The sequence below is a fragment of the Salmo salar genome, chromosome 20 (assembly GCF_965601325.2).
Source record: "Salmo salar chromosome 20, fSalSal1, whole genome shotgun sequence".
Taxonomy (NCBI): Eukaryota; Metazoa; Chordata; class Actinopteri; order Salmoniformes; family Salmonidae; genus Salmo; species Salmo salar.
The window spans coordinates 29,596,886-29,622,113 of record NC_138310.1 but is presented as its reverse complement, the minus strand read 5'-3'; the positions used below and the strand labels follow the sequence as shown (position 1 = coordinate 29,622,113).

Here is a 25,228-nt window from a genome sequence, read left to right as displayed (position 1 = left end):
TAATTGTAACTGACACATTGTTGCACCTCTTGACTCCATCTGCTTAACCCCCGCACGCCGCTGACAGAGAGAGGCTATCAATCACGTGCACCAGCACCTCCTGTTCTGTTTACTGTTCTCTGAAGCGGAGCAGGATTTCTGGGCGGGGGCTGAGAGACTGACGGCAGTGATGCTCAGAACGAGTAGCCATTATTGACTTCACAAATAATTCATTTCAGAAAGAAGGTTGTAATATCGGTCGAGGTTTACTGTTTTCATTAACATTTGGCTCATATCAGAATACATTTTGTTTTATTTATTTATTATTGGGTAGCACAGCCTACATGGATTTATACGGAAAGGTAAGATCTTCCAGCATCTATCTGTTTAGTATCCAGGTTTAATTAGGCTATACAGGACTCCAAATACACATCATCATTACATTGAACAAATTAATGTAGTAGACTAAACGCACATTTGTAAAATGTAATATTGTTTATTCTAAAAGCAAGCATAGTTTTTGATAATGCCACAGAGGAAATGTTATAGTTGCCAAAACATTTCATTAGTTAAATGAAAATGGTCACAAAAATATTTTAAAAAAAGTTTATGCAGTCTTCATGCAGTTTTAAATGGTTTTCTTGAGCTTATCAAGAGTAATGCAGGCCTACAGCTGTTGTCAAAGTGACTGTGTTGTATGCTGAATGATGTAGTCACATCGCTTTAATATTCCAATCTCCTGGGGCGCTTTTTGCATTATAAAGACTACAAGCCCCATATTGTGAACTTTGACGTCGTTGAACGTGCTTACTACGCTTTCCAACGGTTCAGCTTCGGGAAAACACGGGGACAGCTCCGAGGTGCTGAAATTGTCTCGGCTCAAACAGAACCGTCTCCTACAGTAAGAATTTATATAACAACAGCCTGATATATAAACTAGGAAAAGCCACTGACTGACACGAAGCCTTCGAATGAGGTTTGTTTCCTATAATGTCGTCAGATATGTTTTCTACATCATGTCAATTTTTCTAGACTGTGATATAATTCCGGAAAGAACTTGATTGACCTAGGGCGGCTGCTATAGATTACAGTGTATTTGCGATTATCCAACATTCTGTGAGGTTTTATCCAATTTAAGAGGACTACATCTGTGTAGCAAAATGGAAGAGTGTATTTTCGTCGTCATCATAATATTTTTAAATGGAAATTAGCGCATTAAACACCTAAAATGATGTGTCCTTGTATAGCTTATTGCATAAGGTAAAATTACATTTTGTTTACGAAACATTGTACAGTGTTGTTAATAGTGCAATTGTAGACTTGCTTGATGTAAAACCGAAAGCATCCTTCTCCGTGTAACAGAACAAACAGAACAGGCACATGCTTGACATGGCAGATTGCTGAGGCACAGTGAAAACATTAAGGCTATTAGGAACAAAGATGTCTGCTGTAGCCTAGTTGTATTTTTATAGAATGCTGACAAATGATGACAAATGTTGCAAGAAAGATTAAACATTCCACATTTTGTATTTGCTAGAGTCAGTAATTGGATTGTTGAATTGATTGGCATACCCCTTGATAAATCCAAGCCTAATTGATCAAACACCTTGTGAAGGATCTGACTGATTCATTGGCAGGCACATAGATGTGAGGATGTAGAACACAGGTGGACTCTTCAATTCCCAAGGGTGTATAGTGCTCTTCTGGTTTATTCCACACAGCCATCTGCCATCAGACACACAGTCTGTGCTTTTAACACCTAACTGAGCGACTGGTGTGTCAATCTGGTCTCAGAGCATTTCATATTATTCTTTACGTTAATCAGAGACACTCCATTTCGTATGATATGTTACGTTTTGTATGGTATGTATTAATTTTGTGGTTGTTCACCACCCATTTCGTATGATATGTTACGAATTACAATTAGTATTATATGTTACGAATTACAATTAGTATTATATGTTACGAATTTGCCAAATGTACAATATGTTACAAATTTGCAAAAGGTAGAATATGTAAACAATTTACAAAACGTATGATATGTTACTAGGTGGCTAACGTTAGCTAGCTGGCTAATATAGCTAGGCTAGGGGTTAGGTTTAGAGGTTAGGGTTAAGGTTAGGATTAAGGTTAGGAGTTAGGTTAAAGGGTAAAGGTTAGGGGAAGGGTTATCTTAGGTTAGGTTAGGGAAAGGTTTAGCTAACATGCTAAGTAGTTGCAGAGTAGCTAAAAAGTAGTAAGTAGTTGAAAAGTTGATAATTAGCTAAAATGTTAAAGTTTATCCTGATGAGATTCAAACTCACAACCTTTGGGATGCTAGACATTTGCGTTATATGACCAACCACACTACTTTTGTTTTTGCCTTAAGTAACCATCTGTCCTATGTAACCATACCAAACGTAACATCATATTAATTTGAGTGTCACAGGATTTACATTTACTATGTTACGTCTAGTCTATGAAACCAGGCTGGGTATGTGTGTGTCTGTGTGTGATTATTTTAATAATTTATTCTTCTTTTACACGTCCTTGACGTACCTCCTCCATGCAACATTTCTAAACCTTAAATAGTACCATTTCTAATTCCAATGAGTTGATTTTAAGTTTGTCATGACCTTTTACACTGCGACTCCTGATATTACCAGATGGCTGCCACTCAGGGGACCACTCAAGGGAAGGAGGGCGGGGACCAGAACTTCGACTACATGTTCAAGCTGCTGATCATTGGGAACAGCAGCGTGGGTAAAACCTCCTTCCTTTTCCGCTACGCTGACGACGCCTTCACCTCAGCCTTCGTCAGCACTGTGGGCATCGACTTCAAAGTCAAGACTGTCTACAAGAATGACAAGAGGATTAAATTGCAGATCTGGGTAAGTCTGTCTCTAAAGTCCAGTGTACTTACTATTGTAATAGATAATGTCTAATTTAAGTATAGCTTTTCAACCACAGTGTGCACAAATATGAGCTATTCATTCAACTGCAATATTGATCTTATCTTGCCTTGGTTAAGGAACAGTAATTTTGATAATTTTATCTAAATACTCAACAGTATTAAGCTCAAAATGTCAATGCCAGTTTTAGTAGATTACCAGTGCTGTAAAATGGCTACATTCAAAACAGTTTAACAATGGCCAGAAAAGCCATTAACCAGTGCTGAGCGTTTCAAGTTGATTCTGCCTTTGCAACCACACACCAACTTACTTTTTCACATGACATCATGGAGAAACTCAATATTTTGTATCTCTCATTGAAATCTATTTTGATATCACCAGCGTATTGCCGCTAGCTTATAAGTAGTATGCATATGAGGAGACATCCTGACCTACGGTAGTCATAGGAACTAGCTCCTGTTAGAAGTTGTCCGCAGGCACAGATCTAGTTTACATTACCCCAACCCTAACATTAACCATTAGAGGGAAAAAATACATACGAGACCATAAATCAGCCTCTAGAGGCAAATTCATTCTTCTCCTACAGGGGCTCGGCATCAGCCTAGAGTAGTCAATCTATTTCAGACATTGTCAGTCTATCTCATCATTACAATTATGCACTCTCATTCATTCCCAAGGGGCTCGTAACTATTGAAATAATCTGTGTCTTCTCATGTCATTTGTATTCTAGCCTCTTAAGGAGTTTTTGGAGGACTAACCTAACAGTGGGCTAATGGAGGTTCTATTGAACATGAAACAAAAGCCTTTACTAATTGTTAAGGAGGGTCTCTCCAATCTCCCTTTCTTTTAACCGAATGACCCTGGTCTGTAAAACCACATTAGACTATCAATCCATAGCCAGGCCCCTTCCCCTGTCCCCTACTCTTGATCAATAACTATCTAGGACTGTGACTGGTTGTAACTAGATGGCTCATGGTTGGCCAAGCATTCATTCCCTCTATTTCTCCTGAGTAATTTGTTTTAAGAAAACACACTTGTAGTTAAACTTAACAAACATTGTTGTTTGCTGCTTCAAACCTTTTTGTCCATTCCTTCTACATTGTTATAGATTTCTATGAGCCAACTAGGATCCAGTCACAATTACATTTGAGGTGGCTTGTGCCGCTCATCTGCATGAACAAGGCCTAGAGTGATTGAATGCGAGACAGGGCAATGTATAGAACAGAGACAGGTGGATGTGTCATCGTTTGCAGGATGCTAGTAACCCTTAGCTGAAGGACATCATCACTGAATAACACTCCTCTCATACTGTGTGTTCTCCTCCTGTGGTTGGCCGACTTCGCCTAAGGCTCTTTTAATTAGGAGGTTCGGAGATGGAAAGTTTGTTACTGAGCAGCTCTGAGGCAGCTAAGGCTTCAGTTTAAAGCCTGCTTCCTCCAAACACCCACTCTTTCTCTCTCTTAGAGAGGCAATGCTGTTCGCTGTCATATTTACTGTCTGTTCCACCAATTAATTGGTCCCAGACAGGACTATAGCAGTTAATCAGCTGATTTGCATGGGACACAAATCACACAGACTTTACATTTACATTTAAGTCATTTAGCAGACGCTCTTAACCAGAGCGACTTACAAATTGGTGCATTCACCTTATGATATCCAGTGGAACAACCACTTTACAATAGTGCATCTAAATCTTTTAAGGGGGGGGGTTAGAAGGATTACTTTATCCTATCCTAGGTATTCCTTAAAGAGGTGGGGTTTCAGGTGTCTCCGGAAGGTGGTGATTGACTCCGCTGTCCTGGCGTTGTGAGGGAGCATGTTCCACCATTGGGGTGCCAGAGCAGCGAACAGTTTTGACTGGGCTGAGCGGGAACTGTGCTTCCTCAGAGGTAGGGGGGCCAGCAGGCCAGAGGTGGATGAACGCAGTGCCCTTGTTTGGGTGTAGGGCCTGATCAGAGCCTGAAGGTATGGAGGTGCCGTTCCCTTCACAGCTCCATAGGCAATCACCATGGTCTTGTAGCGGATGCGAGCTTCAACTGGAAGCCAGTGGAGAGAGCGGAGGAGCGGGGTGACGTGAGAGAACTTGGGAAGGTTGAACACCAGACGGGCTGCGGCGTTCTGGATGAGTTGTAGGGGTTTAATGGCACAGGCAGGGAGCCCAGCCAACAGCGAGTTGCAGTAATCCAGACGGGTGATGACAAGTGCCTGGATTTGGACCTGCGCCGCTTCCTGTGTGAGGCAGGGTCGTACTCTGCGAATGTTGTAGAGCATGAACCTACAGGATCGGGTCACCGCCTTGATGTTAGTGGAGAACGACCGGGTGTTGTCCAGGATCACGCCAAGGTTCTTAGCACTCTGGGAGGAGGGGACAAGGGAGTTGTCAACCGTGATGGCGAGATCATGGAATGGGCAGTCCTTCCCCGGGAGGAAGAGCAGCTCCGTCTTGCCGAGGTTCAGCTTGAGCTGGTGATCCGTCATCCACACTGATATGTCTGACAGACATGCAGAGATGCGATTCGCCGCCTGGTTATCAGAAGGGGGAAAGGAGAAGATTAATTGTGTGTCGTCTGCATAGCAATGATAGGAGAGACCTTGTGAGGATATGACAGAGCCAAGTGACTTGGTGTATAGCGAGAATAGGAGAGGGCCTAGAACAGAGCCCTGGGGGACACCAGTGGTGAGAGCGCATGGTGCGGAGACAGATTCTCGCCACGCCACCTGGTAGGAGCGACCTGTCAGGTAGGACGCAATCCAAGCGTGGGCCGCGCCGGAGATGCCCAACTCGGAGAGGGTGGAGAGGAGGATCTGATGGTTCACAGTATCAAAGGCAGCAGAAAGGTCTAGAAGGATGAGAGCAGAGGAGAGAGAGTTAGCTTTAGCAGTGCGGAGAGCCTCCGTGACACAGAGAAGAGCAGTCTCAGTTGAATGCCCAGTCTTGAAACCTGACTGATTAGGATCAAGAAGGTCATTCTGAGAGAGATAGCAGGAGAGCTGGCCAAGGACGGCACGTTCAAGAGTTTTGGAGAGAAAAGAAAGAAGGGATACTGGTCTGTAGTTGTTGACATCGGAGGGATCGAGTGTAGGTTTTTTCAGAAGGGGTGCAACTCTCGCTCTCTTGAAGACGGAAGGGACGTAGCCAGCGGTCAAGGATGAGTTGATGAGCGAGGTGAGGAAGGGGAGAAGGTCTCCGGAAATGGTCTGGAGAAGAGAGGAGGGGATAGGGTCAAGTGGGCAGGTTGTTGGGCGGCCGGCCGTCACAAGACGCGAGATTTCATCTGGAGAGAGAGGGGAGAAAGAGGTCAAAGCACAGGGTAGGGCAGTGTGAGCAGGACCAGCGATGTCGTTTGACTTAGCAAACGAGGATCGGATATCGTCAACCTTCTTTTCAAAATGGTTGACGAAGTCATCCGCAGAGAGGGAGGAGGGGGGGGGGGAGGGGGAGGAGGATTCAGGAGGGAGGAGAAGGTAGCAAAGAGCTTCCTAGGGTTAGAGGCAGATGCTTGGAATTTAGAGTGGTAGAAAGTGGCTTTAGCAGCAGAGACAGAAGAGGAGAATGTAGAGAGGAGGGAGTGAAAGGATGCCAGGTCCGCAGGGAGGCGAGTTTTCCTCCATTTCCGCTCGGCTGCCCGGAGCCCTGTTCTGTGAGCTCGTAGTGAGTCGTCGAGCCACGGAGCAGGAGGGGAGGACCGAGCCGGCCTGGAGGATAGGGGACAGAGAAAATCAAAGGATGCAGAAAGGGAGGAGAGGAGGGTTGAGGAGGCAGAATCTGGAGATAGGTGGAGAAGGTTTGCGCAGAGGGAAGAGATGATAGGATGGAAGAGGAGAGAGTAGCGGGAGAGAGAGAGCGAAGGTTGGGACGGCGCAATACCATCCGAGTAGGGGCAGAGTGAGAAGTGTTGGATGAGAGCGAGAGGGAAAAGGATACAAGGTAGTGGTCGGAGATTTGGAGGGGAGTTGCAATGAGATTAGTGGAAGAACAGCATCTAGTAAAAATGAGGTCAAGCGTATTGCCTGCCTTGTGAGTAGGGGGGGAAGGTGAGAGCGTGAGGTCAAAAGAGGAGAGGAGTGGAAAGAAGGAGGCAGAGAGGAATGAGTCAAAGGTAGACGTGGGGAGGTTAAAGTCACCCAGAACTGTGAGAGGTGAGCCATCCTCAGGAAAGGAACTTATCAAGGCGTCAAGCTCATTGATGAACTCTCCAAGGGAACCTGGAGGGCGATAAATGATAAGGATGTTAAGCTTGAAAGGGCTGGTAACTGTGACAGCATGGAATTCAAATGAGGAGATAGACAGATGGGTCAGGGGAGAAAGAGAGAATGTCCACTTGGGAGAGATGAGGATTCCAGTGCCACCACCCCGTTGGCTCGATGCTCTAGGGGTATGCGAGAACACGTGGGCAGACGAAGAGAGAGCAGTAGGAGTAGCAGTGTTATCTGTGGTAATCCATGTTTCCGTCAGCGCCAGGAAGTCTAGGGACTGGAGGGTAGCATAGGCTGAGATGAACTCAGCCTTGTTGGCTGCAGACCGGCAGTTCCAGAGGCTGCCGGAGACCTGGAACTCCACGTGGGTCGTGCGCGCTGGGACCACCAGGTTAGAGTGGCAGCGGCCACACGGTGTGAAGCGTTTGTATGGCCTGTGCAGAGAGGAGAGAACAGGGATAGACAGACACATAGTTGACAAGCTACAGAAGTGTTGTTTCTTGTATTATTGTCTCTTGTGTCTTTAGAGAACTGTTTCACTTTGATATCCTTTTTCTTCTGTCCAGATTTTCTCTTTCTTTTCTTCTGTTAACTAGATATTCTTTGTTGTTCTTCGTTAGCTAGCTAGCTTCTTCCAAAAGAGTCCCTAGCAACTGCTTAGCAACTGGTAAACAATTCAGCTAGCTAAGATAACTACAATTTTATGAAAAATAGTTATTTTTCAAAAGCCTATCTTCTTTGTTTGTTGCTTGTTTTTTCTCCTATTCAGTCTTGCAGTTTTCTTTTGCTTTTTTCCGATGTACTTCACTCTAAAAACCATGTAAATTTCAATATTTGTAGGAGCTCATTTTTCAGCTGCTGCTGCTCAAATTGGAGTTCCGGAATTCACTTTAACAGGAAGCAGAAAAGCATGGTTGAATGTAAACAGTTTAAATGACGAGTAATAAGGGTAATTGTTTTTTGTCAGTTAAGGAAAGACAAGCAGGTTCTAACAGAGGCAGAATTGACAGAGAGAGCATTCAAATGAATAGCTCTAGGATGTCTAATTGGGCTTTTTGAGAGAACTGTTCCTTCAGTAGTCATTTAATAATAATGGATGATGTCCTTGTTGGTATTACAATATTAATCACATGTGTAATAGTGTGTCATAGTCATTTCCAAATACATTTACGTTTACTGTGTCACGTCCTGACCAGCAGATGGAGCTAGTGTTTTAGTTTTGGGGTCAGGACGTGGCATGTTTGTGTTGGTTAAATGTTGGGTGGATGATTGGGACTTCCAATTGAAGGCAGGTGTGTATAGTTGCCTTTGATTGGAAGTCCTATATAGGTGTGTGTGTTTGTCTTTGGGGTTGTGGGGAATTGTTCTGTGCTTAGCCGTGTGCCTAGTCAGACTGTTATTGTCGTGTTATTGTTTTCCTGTGGATGCCTTACTGGAGTCTATTAAAGTATGAGTATTCAGTCTCGCTGCGCCTTGGTCCTCTTCTCTCCAGTACGACATTTTCAAGGATGAGTACAACTTATTTTATGACAGAATTCCCCACCAACAAAGGACCAAGCAGCGGAAGAAGGCTGGCGAGGTAAGGGAGACCGAGAGGCACCCCCAATAATTTTTTAGGGGGGGGCACAAGGGCTGTTTGACGGGGCAAGAGCTGCCCGCCAGTCAACAGTCGTCACCAGAGCTGCCCGCCAGTCAACAGTCGTCACCAGAGCTGCCCGCCAGTCAACAGTCGTCACCAGAGCTGCCCGCCAGTCAACAGTCGTCACCAGAGCTGCCCGCCAGTCAACAGTCGTCACCAGAGCTGCCCGCCAGTCAACAGTCGTCACCAGAGCTGCCCGCCAGTCAACAGTCGTCACCAGAGCTGCCCGCCAGTCAACAGTCGTCACCAGAGCTGCCCGCCAGTCAACAGTCGTCACCAGAGCTGCCCGCCAGTCAACAGTCGTCAGAGCTGCCCGCCAGTCAACGCTGAACTGCCAGAGTGGCCAGACTGCCCTGACCTGCCGGAGTGGCCAGACTGCCCTGACCTGCCGGAGTGGCCAGACTGCCCTGACCTGCCGGAGTGGCCAGACTGCCCTGACCTGCCGGAGTGGCCAGACTGCCCTGACCGTCCCGAGTGGCCAGACTGCCCTGACCGTCCCGAGTGGCCAGACTGCCCTGACCGTCCCGAGTGGCCAGACTGCCCTGACCGTCCCAGCTCGAGGGGCCCTCCTGTCCCCCGGCCCAGCCCGAGGGGCCCTCCTGTCCCCCGGCCCAGCCCGAGGGGCCCTCCTGTCCCCCGGCCCAGCCCGAGGGGCCCTCCTGTCCCCCGGCCCAGCCCGAGGGGCCCTCCTGTCCCCCGGCCCAGCCCGAGTGGTCCGTCTGCCAGGGTCAGCCCAAGTGGCCCATCTGCCCGGCGCAGCTAGCAGCGCCACCGAAGTGGGCTACGCCGACGGTGGAGCAAGGTCCACGCCCTGCACCTGAGCCACCTCCAGGATAGGTGGGTTGGGGAGGGAGGGTGTAGCACAGTGCCGTCGGTGACGGCAGCCACCCTCCCTTCCCTCCCTTATTGTTTTAGGGTTATTGTTTATGGGTTTTGTGTTGGGGTTTTTTGTTGGTAGGTGCATTCCGGGGTCTGCACCTTGAGGGGGGGGGTACTGTCACGTCCTGACCAGCAGATGGAGCTAGTGTTTTAGTTTTGTGGTCAGGACGTGGCATGTTTGTGTTGGTTAAATGTTGGGTGGATGATTGGGACTTCCAATTGAAGGCAGGTGTGTATAGTTGCCTTTGATTGGAAGTCCTATATAGGTGTGTGTGTTTGTCTTTGGGGTTGTGGGGAATTGTTCTGTGCTTAGCCGTGTGCCTAGTCAGACTGTTATTGTCGTGTTATTGTTTTCCTGTGGATGCCTTACTGGAGTCTATTAAAGTATGAGTATTCACAGTCTCGCTGCGCCTTGGTCCTCTTCTCTCCAGTACGACATTTTCAAGGATGAGTACAACTTATTTTATGACATACTGGTTATAGTTTTATGTATTATCATAATCATGTCTGAGTACTGTACTATTCCTGACGAGCCACAGTATACCAGAATTGACCAGTAAGATTCAATCCCTACTGTCACTCTGCACTGACTGTACTAAATGTTCTGTCAATTTCTTGGGCTTATTCACACTGTGGTCCATGGTGATGCATAAACAAACTCAGTCAGTTAGTTTCTAATGGAACTCCTGTTCACTGGACTCAGCAGGATTTTTCTGTCTTGCTGTGTCCTTTAGCTAAGAGCAAGCAAAGCTGCCCACTCAAATAACCCATAGATAAAAAAGGTAATCGTCAAGCACTTTGCCCTGAATCGATAGTGTAATGAAGTGTGTGGATGCATACAGTATGTCCACAGTATCAGCCAAGAGGAAAGTCAGCAGTCAAAGCATTGTCTAGATTCATGTTTAATGTAATGTCACAGTCTGCCAAACAAGAGAACCATTAGCACAATGTGTGAAAAAGGCGCAAATGATTTCCTTTCAAAACATTATATAGGACTCAGTAATTATATAGGCCTACTGTGCATATTGTATTGTACAAAAAATAACACACACACACCTGTACACCCTCATGACTGTGTATATGCAGGTGCACATACAGTACATCAATGTGTTAGTGTGTATTATTGTGGGTTTCCATTGCTCAGCCCAGCTGCTGTATGAAGGAGATGGAGGGAGGCAGCCTTTGAGCTGTGTGTGCTTTTGAAGGTCAGAGATGTCCCCTGGCTACCACACAGACACAATTATAGCCATATTCACAGAGCAGAGCAGGCCTCTCTGTAGCTAATGTAACCCAGCACTGTTTTGGCTTAGAATCCCCTACAGAATACAGATGACAGATAGTTTTAGTGTTTTCGCAAAAGGACAGTGGGATTTTATCCCCTCCAACGACCTACTTCAAACATGAGTTGGAAATCAGACAAAATGTCCGTTTGCCATTTTCCTTTTGATGAATCAGACAGTCTGCTACATGACTGATATGCTATCTAGAGTACCAGCTATGACAATCAATAGCCCCTATACAATATGTTTACTGTAAGCCCATAGACATTACATAATACAGTATGGCACTTCCAGTAGGCCTCAGCCACCACAGTGGCTTTACTGGGGAGACTTGAACCTCTAGAATCTGTGAATAGATAATGACCTTCCTATCAGCGATACAGCATACATGATAATCACAGCCAGCCAAACCAGTCAGCGATGCATTATGCATATGATAATCACAACCAGCCAAACCTGTCCAGAATAAATACACACATGAAGGATGGGAGACTTTCTCTGTGACTAACTGTTAGTTATCTGTGTGACTGTGTGTGTGTGTGTGTGTATGTGTGTGCATGCACGTGCATTTGTTTGTGACCAGCAATAATAATGTTCTGTATCTCTCCAGGACACGGCGGGACAGGAGCGGTACCGGACCATCACCACTGCGTACTACCGCGGAGCCATGGGCTTCATCCTTATGTATGACATCACCAACGAGGAGTCCTTCCATTGTGTGCAGGACTGGTGAGTTTTACTGGGGTACAAAACATTTTCACCCTCTCTAGGAGGAAAATGAGTGGCGAATAGCATACGTTTCCTTTCTCATCGAAAACCAATACGTACCAGCAATACATCTTTCATCAGCACGTTGGTAAGACTGCAATGTTGTGTCAGTACATCATGCATCATGAAATACACAAGGGAAGGAAGCAACTTCAGATGTCATGTTATGTTATGGATTAAGTACTGTTTATCTTAACCACATTCTCAGAAAGACTACATATCTTTATGGACAAGGACAACAGAAGAGGTGTGTTGTTGTTGGGTTGTATTGAGACAGGATGAGTATAAGATTTCTCCCTGTGAAGAAACTGACCCAAATAGCTGACCTTCATCCCTTTCTGTATCTCCTTATCTAAGCGTATTGATTAGAGCGCCTGTTGTCAGAGAGCCACTAGCCCACCTGTGTAGGGGTCCCTGGGAAGGTCGGGCAAAGTCATGAATCGCTGTCTTTGTAAACCACACAAGCTATCTCCATCTGAATACGGAATACCTACACTAACCTGTACTGTGTGTTTCCTGTACCCTGGATTCAACATGATTTATTCAGGACTAGAAATAAGAACACAAGAGGAGTCTATTTCATCAGTCACAAACAATAGGTTTCTGGGATAAAGTCTACCAGAATGTTTTGATGGATGCACTTGACAAAACTATGAACTGTCTCAAGGTGAAACAAAAAGAGTGTTGGCATTGTGTGTGGGGCATAATGTGTAGAAATGAGACTGGTTAAACATCTCTGTTCACTGTGGTTGTGTACATGTAATATGAACAAAAATATAAAAATATAAAGACGCAACAATTTCAACAATTTTACTAAGTTACAGTTCATATAAGGAAATCTGATCTATGGATGTCACATGACTGGGCAGGGGCGCAAGCTTGGGTGGGCCTGGGAGGGCATAGATCCACCCACTGGGGAGCCAGTCCCAGCCAATCAGAATGAGTTTTTCCCCAGAAAAGCTATTTATTACAGACAGAAATACTCCTCAGTTTCACCAGCTGTCCAGGTGGCTGGTCTCCAACGATCCCGCAGGTGAAGAAGCCGGATGTGGAGGTCCTGAGCTGGCATGGCTATACATGGTCTGCGGTTGTGAGGCCTGTTGGATGTACTGCCAAGTTCTCTAAAACAGCGTTGGAGTCAGCTTATGGTAGATAAATTAACATTAAATTATCTGGCAACAGCTCTGGAGGACATTCCTGCAATCAGCATGCCAATTGCTCGCTCCCTCAAAACTTGCGATATCTATGGCATTGTGTTGTGTGACAAAACTGCACATTTTAGAGTGGCCTTTTATTGTCCCCAGCACAAGGTACACCTGTGTAATAATCATACTGGTTAATCAGCTTGTTGATATGCCACATCTGTCAGGTAGATGGATTATCTTGGCAAAGGAGAAATGCTCACTAACAGGGATGTAAACAAATGTGTGCCCAACATTTGAGTGAAAATAAGCTTTTTGTGCGTATGGGATCTTTTATTTCAGCTCATGAAACATGGGACCAACATTTTACATGCGTTTATATTTTTGTTTAGTATAGTTACAGTAGCTAATGACTGGTATTATCCTGGAGCTGTTCAAATCAGTGAGCTTTTTCTCTAGACCAGGTATTCCCAAACTGGGGTACGCAATGCCGTCGGGGGTACACCAAATAAAAATGTGATTCACGGTTTTTATTTATTTCTTCACATTTTCAAACAGTCCATTTATATATTCCAACGGGGCTATACATTTGGGTGAGGTTTTTTATCGCCTGAGTAGCCTCGTTTCACTGCCAAAAATATAATTAAATCATCCAGTGTTCAGCGAAATAACAACACAATGTCAAATACAGGTAGCCTAGTCAAATAATTAACATCCAATCACATTAACCGTTACTCTCTCGCGGGAATTCCACTAACGGTCCGTATGTAGCCAAACGTAGCTGCTACTCATTCCATTTGCTTGAAAATTGATAAATGGTTCAAAAAAGTAGGGCCCACGTCCATAGAGACACATACCAGCTCTACTGGTAGTACTGCTACTACTAGCAGTACTACACCTGCACCTGTCGACAACACAAGTTGTTCTGCTTCCATGAGCACATCCAATGCTAGCATCAGTAATTCTACATTTGTTGTTAGCCCAGCTAGCATGGACACTGACAGTTGTGAATCTGATGCAGCTGAAGAGCTACTGTCCCCTTACCCGGGAAAGCGACGAACAACAGACAGGGACATTGGACCATCGAAGAGGCGCAAATATGATGAGAACTACATTGATTTGGGGTTCACTTATATTGGGAGTTGTGCCTCTCCTCAGCCACAGTGTGTTATATGTGCAAAGGTACTATCTCACAACTCAATGAAACCTTCACTCTTGCGCTGACATTTAGAAACAAAACATGCCAATTGGAAAAATAAGCCACAGGAGTTTTTTGAGCGAGAATTAAGACGACTTTTGAGTAGTAAGACATGTATAAAAGCAACAGATACCATTAATAAGAAGGGGCTAGAAGCATCTTATATGGTGAGCTACCAAGTGGCTAGGACAGGCAAGCCCCATACAATTGTGGAGGACTTAATTATTCCTGCTGCAGCGGATATGGCTGGGACAATCCTGGGGGAAAAGGCCAAAAAAACTATACAGACAATGCCTTCATCAAACAACACTGTTTCACGACGCATCAGTGATATGGCAGGAGATGTTTTGAAACAATTACTGCTTCGCAAACAATCCAGTGAATTCTATGCGTTACAGCTGGATGAGTCAAAAGACGTGGCGTGCGTGGCACAGCTCCTGGTATATGTCCGTTACGTTTATGGGAGGTCAATTAAGGAAGATATCCTCTTCTGAAAACCACTGGAAACCAGGACAACAGGAGAGGATATTTTTAAAGTACTGGACAGCTTTGTGACATCAAATGGACTTTGGTGGTCAAGATGTGTTGATATCTGTACTGATGGCACAAAAGCCATAACAGGGAGACATAGTGGAGTGGTAAAGCACATGCAAGCAGTTGCTCCTGCCGCCACTTGGGTACACTGCAGCATCCACCGAGAGGCTCTTGCTGCCAAGGGAATACCTGACAGATTGAAAGACATTTGGACACTACAGTGAAAATGGTTACCTTTGTTAAATCAAGGCCCCTGATCTCTCGTGTAGTTTCTGCACAATGCAATGATATGGGAAGCGACCATGTAACGCTTTTACAACATACAGAAGTGCGGTGGTTACCTTCTTATGGATGGTGGCAGTATTGAGTAGCTTTGATGACTGACGTGCCCAGAGTAAACTGCCTGCTACTCACACCAAGAAGCTAAGATATGCATATTATTAGTAGATTTGGATAGAAAACACTCTGAAGTTTCTAAAACTGTTTGAATGATGTCTGTGAGTATAACAAAACTCATATGGCAGGCAAAAACCTGAGAAACAATCCAAACAGGAAGTGGTTTGTAGTTTTTCAAGTGATTGCCTATCCAAACTACAGTGTCTGTGGGGTCATTTTGCACTTCCCAAGGCTTCCACTAGATGTCAACAGTCTTTAGAACCTTGTTTGAGGCTTCTACTGTGAAGTGGGGGAGAATAAGAGCTCATTGAGTGAAAGGACTGCCAGCAGGGCATGAGCCTCAGCCATGCGCGCTCATGTGAGAGGTAGCTCAGTTCCATTGCATTTCTGAAGACAAAGGATTTCTCCGGTTGAAACTTTATTGCAGATTTATGATAAAAACATCCTAAAGATTGATTCTATACATCGTTGGACATGTTTCTACGAACTGTAATGGAATTTCTTTTGTTTTCGTCTGACCTGTGCGTCGTGAATTTGGATTTGTGAACTGAAGGCGCGAACAAAAAGGAGGTATTTGGACATAAAGGATGGACTTTATCGAACAAAACAAACATTTATTGTGGAACTGGGATTCCTGGGAGTGCATTCTGATGAAGATCATCAAAGGTAAGTGAATATTTATAATGCTATTTCTAACTATGTTGACTCCAACATGGCGGATATATTGTATGGAATGTTTTTGTGTCTGAGCGCCGTTCTCAGATTATTGCATGGTTTGCTGAAAAAGCTTTTTGGTAAAGCTTTTTTTAAATCTGACACAGCGGTTGCATTAATTAAGGAGAAGTTTATCTAAAGTTCCATGCATAACACTTGTATTTTCATGAACATTAATGATGAGTATTTCTGTAAATTGACGTGGCTCTCTGCAAAATCACTGGATGTTTTGGAGGCAAAACATTACTGAACATAACGCGCCAATGTAAACTGAGATTTTTGGATATAAATATGAACTTTATCGAACAAAACATACATGTATTGTGTAACATGAAGTCCTATGAGTGTCATCTGATGAAGATCATCAAAGGTCAGTGATTCATTTTATCTCTATTTCTGCTTTTTGTGACTCCTCTCTTTGGCTGGAAAATGGCTGTGTTTTTTTGTGACTAGGCGCTGACCTAACATAATCATATGGTTTGCTTTCGCCGTAAAGCCTTTTTGAAATCAGACACTGTGGCTGGATTAACAAGAAGTAAAGCTTTAAAATGGTGTATAATACTTGTATGTTTGAGGAATTTTAATTATGAGATTTTTGTTGTTTTGAATTTGGCGCCCTGCACTTTCACTGGCTGTTGTCATATCGATCCCGCTAACGGGATTCCAGCCATAAGAAGTTATCAAGGGGCAAAGTATTGACGTTTTTTTAATTGAGAGACGAGCTTAAAGTTTTCTTTACTGACCATAATTTTCACTTGTCTGACCGCTTGCGTGGTGACGAGTTTCTCACATGACTGGCCTATCTGGGTGATGTTTTTTCTCGCCTGAATGATCTGAATCTAGGATTACAGGAACTCTCCGCAACTATATTCAATGTGCAGTACGAAACTGAGGCTGTGGTTAAGAAGTTGGAGCTCTTCTCTGTCTGCATTAACAAGGACAACACACAGGTCTTTCCATCAAGGTATGATGTTTTTTGTGCAAATGAACTTAAGCTGACGGACAATGTCAAATGTGATATAGCGAGTTGGGTGCGCAATTACGTAGTTACTTTCCCGAAACGGATGACACAAACAACTGGATTCGTTGTCCCTTTCATGCCCTGCCTCCAGTCCACTTACCGATATCTGAACAAGAGAGCCTCATTGAAATTGCAACAAGCGGTTCTGTCAAAATATAATTTAATCAGAAGCCACTGCCAGATTTCTGGATTGGGCTGTGCTCAGAGTATCCTGCCTTGGCAAATTGCGCTGTTAAGACCCTTTGCAACCACGTACCTATGTGAGAGTGGATTCTCGGCCCTCACTAGCATGAAACTAAATACTGGCACAGACTGTGTATGGAAAACGACTGAGACTCTTTAATACAACCCAACATTGCAGAGTTATGTGTATCCTTTCAAGCACACCCTTCTCATTAACATGTGGTGAGATATTCACAATTTTTGATGAACAAATAAGGTTTTATATTTAAGATGGCTAAATAAAGAGCAAAATTATTGATTATTATTATTTGTGCCCTGGTCCTATAAGAGCTCTTTGTCACTTCCCAACGAGCCGGGTTGTGACAAAAACTCACACTTATACTTATGTTTAATAAATGTATCTTATAGTGTGTGTGTGGCAGGCTTACAATGATGGCAAAAACAATATTTGAGAGTGAGCTGACCCTGGTGCTAGAGGGGGTACGCAGCTGGAGGTTGAATGTTTGAAGGGGTACGGGACAATAAAACATTTGCTAACCACTGCTCTAGAGCGTAGAGCAGACAGAGCACAACAATGCTTTATCATTCTATCCAACAACCTAAACATACTTCTTCTAATGGTAGGTTTTTATTCCATTCTCTATTATTCTTCCTGGTTACAAGGTTTAGGGCAAAGACACACTGTTTCCATGGCAACGGCTCCTTCCCTGCCAGGCTTTATGTGAATGAGCTCCGGTCCTGACACAAACTAATTTCCTGTGTATGACGCAGTTGTCTCCTAATAGTGACGAAGGCACGCCTATGCTCTTCACAGAAATAGACGCTGCTGCACCTCTCCTCTTCTCTCCTCTCCTGGTTATTGATAATTGAAACACAGAACTAATAATTGTGAGAGATAAACATAGACATCGGTAATCATTTTGACACTAAATATAGGCTAACCTAGAGGTCAATTATATGTAAACATTTAACGCAAACCCCGGTTCAGAAAAGCTGTTTTTGACTGGGATGTCATTTTGTTATAGCAGTCAACAGCCAGGTGTGAATTGACCTATATCTCAACTCCTATGACCAGTCTGGTCTGGACTGAGTAGTACTGACATCACAGTACATTATTGTGTTCCGCTGGTGCTCTGGCCTGCTTTCTGTGTGGCCACAGGGGAAATGTGTTCCTGAAATGTTTCTCCCAAAATCTATTTAGCAGATTCCAGTCCTACTGTAGCACCTCATCATCCTGATCTGATGATATAGGAGGTGTGTTGTTTTCACTGTATCAGCTTATCACCTATAGCTTCTAGTAGATAGATGCAGTGCTCTGTTTTGAGTTTTAGTTCCTGTTTTTTTTCGTGTGTGTGTGTGTGTGTGTGTGTGTGTGTGTGTGTGTGTGTGTGTGTGTGTGTGTGTGTGTGTGCAGGTCCACCCAGATTAAGACCTATTCGTGGGACAACGCCCAGGTGGTGTTGGCTGGGAACAAATGTGACATGCAGGAGGAGAGGGTGGTGGCTGCAGACAGTGGGAGACAACTGGCAGAACAACTGGGTGAGCTGCTGTCATTTCATTGATCAGGGACACTTTATATAAGCAGAGATAAAAGAATGAACACATTGAATCATCAACAGTCAGATACGAAGATCTATAATGCATCAGCTCATACTGATTCGCAGCACCAGTGCCTACATGCCTACATGGGCTTATTGTAAGCATGACCTACAGTATTTGACAGCCTTACATTTCCACTAAGACATAACGTCAAGAGATTTCTGAATGTGGATAATTTACTACTTGTAAACATCATCAACAATATATTATTCTCTCTCTCTCTATCCTTTCACAGGTTTTGAGTTCTTTGAGACAAGTGCCAAGGACAACATCAACGTCAAGCAGACCTTCGAGCGCCTCGTTGACATCATCTGTGACAGGATGTCCGAAAGCCTGGACACTGACACCGCCGTTACCATGGGAACACCCAGCACCAAACTGACAGACAACGCCCCGCCCCTCCAGCAGCCCGCCTGCAACTGTTAGTGGCTCCTCCCAGTTACTGTGTTGCCAAGATACCCAGTCCCTTAGATGTAGACTGCATCCCAAATTACATCCTATTACCTATTTCAGAGTTTCTTAAACTATGGGTCGGGACCCAAAATGGGGCCTGGGCATGTGAGATTTGAGTCGCATTATAGAATACATCTATAATCACACACAATTTCTTCTTAATATGAGTCGTTGGAGGACGATTTGGTTCATGGGATGATGGTGATTTTTATTTGGGTCTCGAGCTGAAAAAGTTTAAGAACCCCTGCCTTATATAATGCATTACTTTTGAGCAGGGCCCACATAGTGCTCTTGTGAAAAGTAGTTCACTATGTAGGGAATAGGGTGCTATTTTGGATACAGACATAATCTTAAAGGTACAATGCTGACATTTTTTTTATGTTAACATCATATAATTTCTGGGTAACAATAAAATATCTTACTGTTATTGTTTTCAATTAAAATGGTAAAAAATAAACAAAAATTGCTTCTTAGCAAAGAGCAATTTCTCAAGCAAGAATTTTGCTAGTGCTCTCTGGGAGTGGTCTGAGTGGGGAGGGGACAACTGAAAACTAGCTGTTATTGGCAGAGAGGTTTGGAACTCTCTTTCTTATTGGTCTATTAACTAATTTAACGCCTGGTGTTGTCAACAGGCAAGCCAGAACTCCATTCCACCAAAACAGGCTGAAATTTCAGGTGGCCTTTTCAAACTGCTCTTTCACTAAAAGGGCATTATCGTAATTTTCACTGTCACAGTATTATTCCAACCTAATAGTATGGAAATATATATAAAACACAGGAAATCACGTTTTACTGTACTGGGCCTTTAAAGCAGGGGAGCACAACTAAAGTCCTGGATGGCTGCTGTGAAGGCTGACTTTCCTCCTTGCCTTTTCGTCAGAGATTGACCAGTGTAGCTGCTGTAGGTGCACTGTCTGGCCAATCAGTGACAGTAGTTGATAAATTAAGTGCCAGGATGGAAGGAAAACCAGCAGGACTTCATCCCTAGTGGACTGGAGTTGTGCACACTTGTCTTTCTATATCCTGCACTGTAACAGAAAAGTGTAATTTATACAGTCATTTTGAGTATTATCATTAGTAAAAATACTCTGAAACGTTTTACTACAACATACTGCTTATTATGGTACATTGTGGGAAAATGTTGTGGTCGGAGAAGTAATTGCTTTGTTTCAAATGGTACTGTAATTCCACCCCACAAAATACAGCACCATACCGTATCTTTGGAGGGCCAAAAACCTTTTGACCACTAATGGGTGCATGGTATTGTTGTGCCACTCAAAAATGATATTTTTGTTTTTGTTTCATTAGTCCACTGTTGAATCAGTCCCTAAATGTTCTGCATGTCAGCAATCAAGTTTTCAAGATATTGAAAATGCATCATACTGTGACACTTTTGGTATTTTGAAAGTTCTATATCTTGAAAACTTGATTGCTGACATGCAATAAAATATGGGACTGTATCATCGGTGAACAAATGAAAAACATACAAAAAGGTAATTTTCCCTTTAACATATTTTGAGGCTTGCACCTGCAAGTGAGAATGCTGTACCAATTTGACTGCTATGTGGTGATAGTGACCCATTCATTCATAATGTATAGGGGACAGATTAGAGTGGCAGCAAGTCAAACCTTAAATGGTTGAGCATTTTGTCAGGTCCTTTTGGTCTGTTTTGCCCTGTAGTCGCTGTCAGTTTGGAAACCTTGGTAAAGGCCTCTAGATGTGCAAATGATACAAAACATCAAATATTAATTAATATGATATAATGTGCAAACACTTTACATAGCAGCCAACTTGCTTGCACCACTCCCTTGTAATTACAGTAAAATACTGTAAAGTACAAACCCCTCCCCTCAATGAATTTCATTCATCCATTCATTCTGATTACGGTAGAATTAACTTTTTTTCAGTATAATATAGTACATTTTACGGTATTGTACTGTATGCGTCATTACCAAGTACTTGCTTTGATACCGTATTTATATAATAGTAGGTGTACTGTAATATGAAATACAGAATTAGACTTGCCACTGAGCTGCCTGTAAGTTACTGTCAAATTCACAGCAACTTCTTTACAGTGTGCTGTTTTATCCGACCGCTTTTATCATTGAACATCAATGGCAATCAACTAGCTTTGGTGCCAGTTTGTTTCTGCTCTCTTGCCAACTCTTTATGGAATTGTGGTGTTGGCAAGAGCACAAATCTGTGACCAGGCTAGCAATCAATGTATGTCCCTCTCCATAGCTCTGTTGAGGAACAGATACACACTTCACACCTTTACCTGGAAACACAGAGGGTCAATATAAGTCTGAGTCGATGTAGGCCTATTATAGTGTGGCTGATAATAGGACATTACAAACATACATTATTCTCTTTAGCTTACCATACAATATTCACAAAAATGATACTTGTAAAGGCTTTTCGAATTCAATGTGTGGTCAATGCACGTACTGCACAGTAGCTTTCCAGCTGGCTTCAAAGACTTGTTATCAATTCTAATTCTGTGAGGAGAACCTATAGCTGTCACTGTTTTTACTGTCCATCGTAAAACTTGCCGGACACACAGTTATAATCAGTGCTTTAATTTATTTATCCTTCTATTTATGTATTTCTTTTATTTTGTATGTATTGTTGTTACATAGTCTTCTGCCACAGCCAAACTATATTATTAAGTGTACTGTATACAAACTGGTAGGTAGTAGTTGATTTCTGTTTGCAGTTTGTGTGTGCGTGCGTGCGTGACCGTGTGCCTGTGTGTTTTAGGAAAAATGAATGAGTGTGGCTGTGTGAGTACTTTCAATCATCTACCTTGGATAAAAACAAATGTGGCCTTTTAGTATTTCCAACATGGCCTCTTCTCCTTTGTGCTCACCTGCCACATTTCTTTCATATTTCATGAATATACTATACATGCATTGTGTCTATGTGAGTACTGTATTATACTGTACATGTGTTTTGTAGTAGTAGTCCTGATGTGTGATCTGATGAGTGTCTGCATTTCTGCAAAACTGAATAGATCCTCTTTTCCTAGCCTTAATAAGAATAATACAAGTGTGCTATGAAATAGCCAATAACCTAAGTTGTGTTTGTGGCTGAATTTGAGTTTGTGGCTGTGCCACCTAGTGACCACTCTGCAGAGCTGCCTCCAGTACATGATTTATGTCAATAAATACCAACCTGCTCATTTCCACTTCTCAAGAGAAATGAAAACATATAATTCACAAATTAAACACAGCCAAGATATGATATGTTATGACAGATGGATACTGAAGCCATGATAGATAGTCTGTCTGACTGGATAAACAGCAATATTCTATGAAACAGACAACACATCCATATACCTGCTACAGTATATGGGTTCCCTTTTATAAGAAACTAGTGCACCTTTTCCACATCCCTGACCAGCTTAGGGATCATGTTATTATTGTCTCTCCATCCTTGGCTGAAGCAAATTGTCCTTTACATCGAGAATGTCCTGTAAATCCCAGTAAAGATAATCTCATCTACATATTAAGTGAATAGTTACATTGATCCTTTAGCTTCAAATTACCTAGAAACAGAATAGTAAAACTATATAATTGTGCCAAAAAACTGGCTGTAGTTTGTTTTGCACCGTCTAGAGTTTCTGCATAGAAAAATGAAGGTTCAGAAAAGAAAAGTTGCATGAAGACATTGAATTATCTATATTTCTATCTATAAAGGTGTATATTGTCTATGTTTAAGTGCACCCTCATAGCTTTGTCTGTGGGGTGCAATGGGCCAACAAGTGCAATATTTGATGAATTATTTCCTGTACATAGTCCTCCTAGTACATTATACCTGCAGTAGAGTGACTGTTCTAATGTTCTTGTTGTACTGTATGGCACTGCAAGCATCACACACACACTAAATATGTGCTTTATCTGGGATTCGAGGTGAAGTAGTGTGTGTGTGTGTGTGTGTGTGTGTGTGTGTGTGTGTGTGTGTGTGTGTGTGTGTGTGTGTGTATGTGTTACTTATTGTATGTGTTGACATTTTCTACTGATGTATTCATGTACTACTTACTATATACTGTTCCTGTTAGCTAACTGTTGGTGAACTCGTACTATACGTGAAAATGTAGTGTTGTGAAAGATAGTCAGGGAAATTAGTATATGCCATATGCCGTACTGATATTAAGTCTATGTGATAAAAAAGGGAAATATCTCAACTCAAACATGATGTCTGTGTGAGACATTATTATTTACCTGTACATCAATAATAGGCATTATCCTGCTGAGTTTGAGACTACTAACATCGCTCCATTCAAATCCCCTGCCATCTACTTCTTCATCTGTGATCATGTATATTCATGACCGCCACTGGCAGGTGAAAAGCCACTTCAACATGTCACTACTGATGAAGGCTTATGATGATAATAATGAATAACAATAATAATAATAATTATTCATTGTACTTATGAAGTGCTTTTAAAGAACTTGAAGAGGCTTCACATTAAACTATAGTACACTCACGCTCTGGTCACCTCATTAAAGTGTGGACTGATATTAAACTGGATATATTATTTGTACCTTTAAGTGCAAGCAATGTACAAACTATGTTTTTGAGATGATAGGAAATAAACAAATTGTACTCATGTCATGTGTGTATTGTGTTTGTGTGATTTGATTGTGTGATTTGATTTGATTTTGATTTGATTTTGATTTGTGTGTGGAGATCCATTGGCTACCTCTTGAGATCGGTGTTCAGCTTGTCGGTGTGTTTGTGTGTGGAGATCCATTGGCTACCTCTTGAGATCGGTGTTCAGCTTGTCGGTGTGTTTGTGTGTGGAGATCCATTGGCTACCTCTTGAGATCGGTGTTCAGCTTGTCGGTGTGTTTGTGTGTGGAGATCCATTGGCTACCTCTTGAGATCAGTGTTCAGCTTGTCAGTGTGTTTGTGTGTGGAGATCCATTGGCTACCTCTTGAGATCGGTGTTCAGCTTGTCGGTGTGTTTGTGTGTGGAGATCCATTGGCTACCTCTTGAGATCAGTGTTCAGCTTGTCAGTGTGATCACTCTATTTCTAGAGAAAGTATGCCTTGCTAAGGGACAAACTGGGGAAGTTAAGTTCTACCCATTCAAGAAGAATTCGACTGGTTTTGCTGCCCGTGTCCTGTATCACCTAACCTTGGCAAACTGAAAAAAATATGATTCTATGCCCAGCATAGGGTTATGGATATGACTATGGGTTGAGGTCAAGGAAAGGATTAGGGTTGTGATTGAGGCTAGGGTATGGGTTGAACAGGGATGTGAACATGAAGCTAGGGTTAAAGTTAGGGTTGTGATTGAGGCTAGGGTATGGGTTGAACAGGGATGTGAACATGAAACTAGAGTTAAAGTTATGGTTGTGTTTGAGGCTAGGGTATGGGTTGAACAGGGATGTGAACATGAAACTAGGGTTAAAGTTATGGTTGTGTTTGAGGCTAGGGTATGGGTTGAACAGGGATGTGAACATGAAACTAGGGCTAGGGTTTTGGCTACGGTTGAACCGGGGTGTGGACATGAAAGTAGGTTCAGGCTAGGGTTAGGGTTGAACCGGGGTGTAGGACATGAAGCTAGGGTTAGAGTTAGTGTTGTTTTGTTTGAAGCGAGGTTCAACTCTTACCCTCAACCCTGACTCTAACCCAAGCTTCATGCCCACCTCCCAGTTCAACCTAACCCTAGCCCAAACTACAAACAAAACCCTAACCTCATGTGGTTTTGGTAGATGTCCATTTTCACCACTAGAGGCCTGACTTTCTCCACATACATCTAGCCTGGAATCAAACATGTACAGGCTGGGACAAGTGCTCCAGAAGTCCCCTTACCACTGATCTAGACTGGATAAAGTTCTAACTATTTATGTAGTGCTTAAAAGAAATGCATCCATGATTGAATATGAGCATTGAAGAGTCCCTGTTAATCCTGTCAACAAAGGAAGTAAAAAAAAACTAAAACAACAGCAAAGGCACAGGACACAACATGGAACATCTAGGTGAATGGAGCCAGTATTACAGCAGCTGATGTTGGATGTCACCAGAACCATATAAATATATGGCTCTGGATGTCACTTGGAGACAAACATACAATAATGACTTACTTCAAACATACAGAAATGGCATACTTCTGACATCTGCAGGCAGAGAGGAAGCGGGTGGGCGTACAGTATGTTAGCAGAGTTCCCTGCCATTAACTAATGCAAGGCATGTTCCTAAATATAATGTTCTGGCCAACTCATGACAGACAAGGCGACGGTGATGTTTCAGTGGCTTGCGAAAGTATTCACCCCCCTTGGCATTTTTCCTATTTTGTTGTCTTACAACCTGGAATTAAAATAGATTTTTGGGGGGGTTGTAAAA

The 25,228-nt window shown here is 43.0% G+C and overlaps 1 protein-coding gene across 2 annotated transcripts; it reads left to right on the top strand.

Annotated features, from left to right (window-relative positions):
• The first annotated feature begins 146 nt into the window (after window positions 1-146).
• On the top strand, window positions 147-23,486 carry rab3c (RAB3C, member RAS oncogene family). Of its 2 annotated transcripts, none has more exons than XM_014161410.3 (5): window positions 147-341; window positions 2,625-2,849; window positions 11,476-11,594; window positions 18,236-18,360; window positions 18,656-23,486. In XM_014161410.3, the coding sequence occupies exons 1-5, from the start codon at window positions 324-326 to the stop codon at window positions 18,844-18,846; spliced, it is 678 nt and encodes a 225-aa protein (XP_014016885.1). In that variant the 5' UTR covers window positions 147-323; the 3' UTR covers window positions 18,847-23,486. The 2 variants fall into 2 exon arrangements, with proteins under 2 accessions (XP_014016885.1, XP_014016886.1); XM_014161411.3 differs by lacking the exon at window positions 147-341 and adding an exon at window positions 810-955.
• Window positions 23,487-25,228: the final 1,742 nt, after the last annotated feature.

Excerpts from the sequence above, each read along its gene's own strand:
- rab3c (XM_014161410.3), top strand. Across the intron at positions 11,595-18,235 it reads TTCCATTGTGTGCAGGACTG|GTCCACCCAGATTAAGACCT; the intron begins GTGAGTTTTACT and ends GTGTGTGTGCAG. Across the intron at positions 18,361-18,655 it reads ACAACTGGCAGAACAACTGG|GTTTTGAGTTCTTTGAGACA; the intron begins GTGAGCTGCTGT and ends ATCCTTTCACAG.